The sequence below is a fragment of the Diabrotica undecimpunctata genome, chromosome 5, assembly GCF_040954645.1.
Source record: "Diabrotica undecimpunctata isolate CICGRU chromosome 5, icDiaUnde3, whole genome shotgun sequence".
In the NCBI taxonomy this organism is placed as follows: domain Eukaryota; kingdom Metazoa; phylum Arthropoda; class Insecta; order Coleoptera; family Chrysomelidae; genus Diabrotica; species Diabrotica undecimpunctata.
In genome coordinates this window covers 76972321-76975596 of record NC_092807.1, presented here as the reverse complement: position 1 = coordinate 76975596, position 3276 = coordinate 76972321, and the positions used below count along the sequence as shown (strand labels likewise).

At 31.9% G+C, this 3276-nt stretch overlaps 1 protein-coding gene across 1 annotated transcript; it reads left to right on the top strand.

The window, feature by feature from the left end:
- The first annotated feature begins 2311 nt into the window (after window positions 1–2311).
- LOC140442300 (uncharacterized) lies at window positions 2312–2839 on the top strand. The gene has a single exon (XM_072533376.1). It carries the CDS (start codon window positions 2312–2314, stop codon window positions 2837–2839), a length of 528 nt encoding a protein of 175 aa, XP_072389477.1.
- Window positions 2840–3276: the final 437 nt, after the last annotated feature.

The following is a 3276-nucleotide window of genomic DNA, read 5'->3' as shown; positions in this document are numbered from 1 at the left end:
CAACTTCAAACAAGTATCATAACAGATCTAACAATCTAGTACACTTTGCAGTTAAAAAACCGATGCAATTTTTGCAGAAAGGAACATTCAATTTATAAGTGTCCCACATTTAAAGCTTTATCGGTCGAACAGAGGTTTCAAGAGGTTAGAAAACATAAATTATGCGAAAATTGTCTATTAAGTGGCCATGATAAGAGCCATTGTAAATTTGGTCCATGTCCTATCTGTAAAACTCACAAACATAACACTTTGCTTCATAAAGATTATGCACAAGTTTTAATTCGTGACACCAGTCACCAAGTAAGTTTACCTACTACTTCTAATCATAGAAATGATAATTTAGAACAGCAAATAAGTATAAATTTTGCAAAAAATGAGAGTCAAGTTTTATTAGCTACAGTTATATGTAATATTAAAGACCAAGCTGGTAATTATCATAAGTGCCGAGCCTTACTAGATTGCGGTGCACAAATGAACTTAATCACCGAACGTTTTTGCAATAAATTAAAACTACAATTAACTGATACAAATTGTTTAATTACTGGTATTAGTCAACGTTCTTCTAACGTTAATAAAAAATGTTCTTTAAAAATATTTTCACAATTTTCATATTTCAATTCTAGTATATCATGTCTAGTAGTAGGTACCAGTTATATTAAGTAGATTACCTGCTTATCCTATTGATATGAATAACATTTGATTACCTCACAATATTAACTTAGCAGATCCAGAATTCAATTGTCCCAAAGAAATTGACTTATTACTTGGAGCTCACATTTTTTGGGATCTTATACTACAAGATAAAATCTAATTAGGTAAAAATCTTCCATTATTAATCAATACTCAATTAGGTTGGGTTGTAACAGGTACAGTTCCAATTAATTCAGATAAATATGTATGCAATTTTATTAAAGTACACATCCCTGAGGATGATCAATTAAAAAAGTTTTGGGAACTTAAAGATGTTCCTACCAAGAATGAATTTCTGTCTCAAGACGATCGCATTTGCGAATCCTTATTCAAACAAGACACATTTCGTGATGAGAATGGACAATTCGTTGTAAAGTTGCCTTTAAAACACTCTCCTAGTTTATTAGGTGATTCAAAGCAAACAGCTATTAAAAGATTTAAGTCATTAGAATCAAAATTCTAGAATTCCTATTTTAAGCAACTCTATTTTGATTTTATTCACGAATATGAAAACCTAGGTCATATGAATAAAATTTCTATTAATTCAGAATATTCCTATTTTTTACCACATCATGGCATATTAAAAGAGTCTAGTGTTACTACAAAACTTAGAACCGTCTTTGATGGAAGCTGCCAAAGCTCGTCAGGATGGTCTTTAATGACCTTCAATATGTTGGTCCCAAAGTGCAGAACGATATTTTAAACATTTTGTTAAGATTCAGAATTTATAAATATGTTGTATCAGCAGACATTTCTAAGATGTATAGGCAGATACTCATACATCCAGATCATAAATATTTACAACAAATTCTTTGGCGTAAAGATAATAGCGAAGAATTTTCTATTTACCAACTTAACACCGTCACATACGGCACTAGATCTGCGCCTTATTTAGCAATTAAATGTATCAGAGCATTAGCTGAAGACAATTTAGACAAGTTTCCATTAGCTTCTAGCACCATTTTAAATGATATGTATGTCGATGATCTATTAACTGGATCTAATGATCTAAGCGAACTACAAGAAAGATGCAAATCTATTTACGATATGCTCAAGTCAGCTCAATTTGTTTTAAGAAAATAGGTCTCCAATGATCAGCAAGTAATTACCAATTTTCAAGAATCCGATGTCTCAAATTCAGTATTAAATTTGGGAGATCATGATAGTTGCAAAACATTAGGTGTCCAGTGGTTAAATTCGTCTGATCTCTAGGTCTGTTAAGTCCATCTATTATTATTGCAAAAATACTCATTCAACAATTATGGACTCTTCATATTTCCTGGGACACTCCGATTCCTTTGGATTTGCAACAGACTTGGTTACAATTTCAAAATAATATTGTTATTTTCAATCAGATATCTATTCCTCGTAAAGTTGTCACGAATACTTTACTTGATATTCACTGTTTTTGTGATGCATCGACAGCTGCATATGCTACGTGCATTTATCTTAGAAGCGTCGATTATTCGAATCAGTATCACATTAATCTTTTGTGTTCAAAAACTAAAGTTGCGCCAATAAAACTTGTAACTATTCCTAAACTAGAATTTGTGCTTGTCTATTAGGTGTACAATTAATAAAAATCGCAACAGAATCCATTAATGTAAATGTTCCCATTTTCATGTGGTCTGATTCTCAGGTAGCATTAAGTTGGATTCATACTGATCCTAGTAAATTACAAGTTTTCGTTGCTAATCGAGTAGCAAAAATTCAAGCATTGTCTAACATGTTCACCTGGAATTACGTTAACAGTTCAAGTAATCCAGCAGATATTGCGTCTCGTGGTATTATGCCCGAAAAATTAATTTCCAATACACTTTGGTGGAACGGACCAACGTTTTTGCAATTGCCACAGTCAGAATGGCCCAATGTGGGTTTTAAGTTAAAAACGTCAGAATTGACAGAGTTGAAAAAGACTCCTAAAGTTTTCCAAGTTATATCAGTACAATCATCAGATTTAATCACTAGATATTCAAATTTTATTATGCTTCAAAGAATAACAGCCTATTGTTTACGTTTCATCTACAATTTAAGAAATAAAGCTAACAAGCGTACTGGTAATTTATCTATTGCAGAATTAGATGAAGCCCATATTAGTATCGTCAAACAAGCTCAATTAGAGTCATTTGCTGACGAATTTTTTCGATAAAGGAAATCAACTTCCAAAAAGTAATAGACTTTCTTCATTAACTCCATTTATGGATAACAAAGGAATTCTTCGAGTGGGTGGAAGACTCAACAATACTTAATTATCATTTAATACTAGACATCCTATTCTTCTTTCATCCAAACACTATTTTACTAAATTAATTTTCGAATATAAACACAAGCAACTATTTCATCCAGCTCCTCAATTATTGCTGTCGGCAGTAAGACAACGTTACTGGCCTATAGCAGGACGTGTGTTAGCAAAACAAGTTGTCAAAAATTGTTTAACTTGTTTCAAATTTAATCCTACCCCATATTTAAGTCCAATACCTAGTACTATTTATTCAGACAATGGCAGCACCTTTATTGGAGCCAACAAGTATCTTAAATCATTAGGACATTTTTTACAAAACAATTATAGTTCTATTGAACAGGCTA

Coding starts and splice junctions, on each gene's coding strand:
- LOC140442300 (XM_072533376.1), top strand. CDS start 2,312: ATGTGGTCTGATTCTCAGGTAGCATTAAGTTGGATTCATACTGATCCT.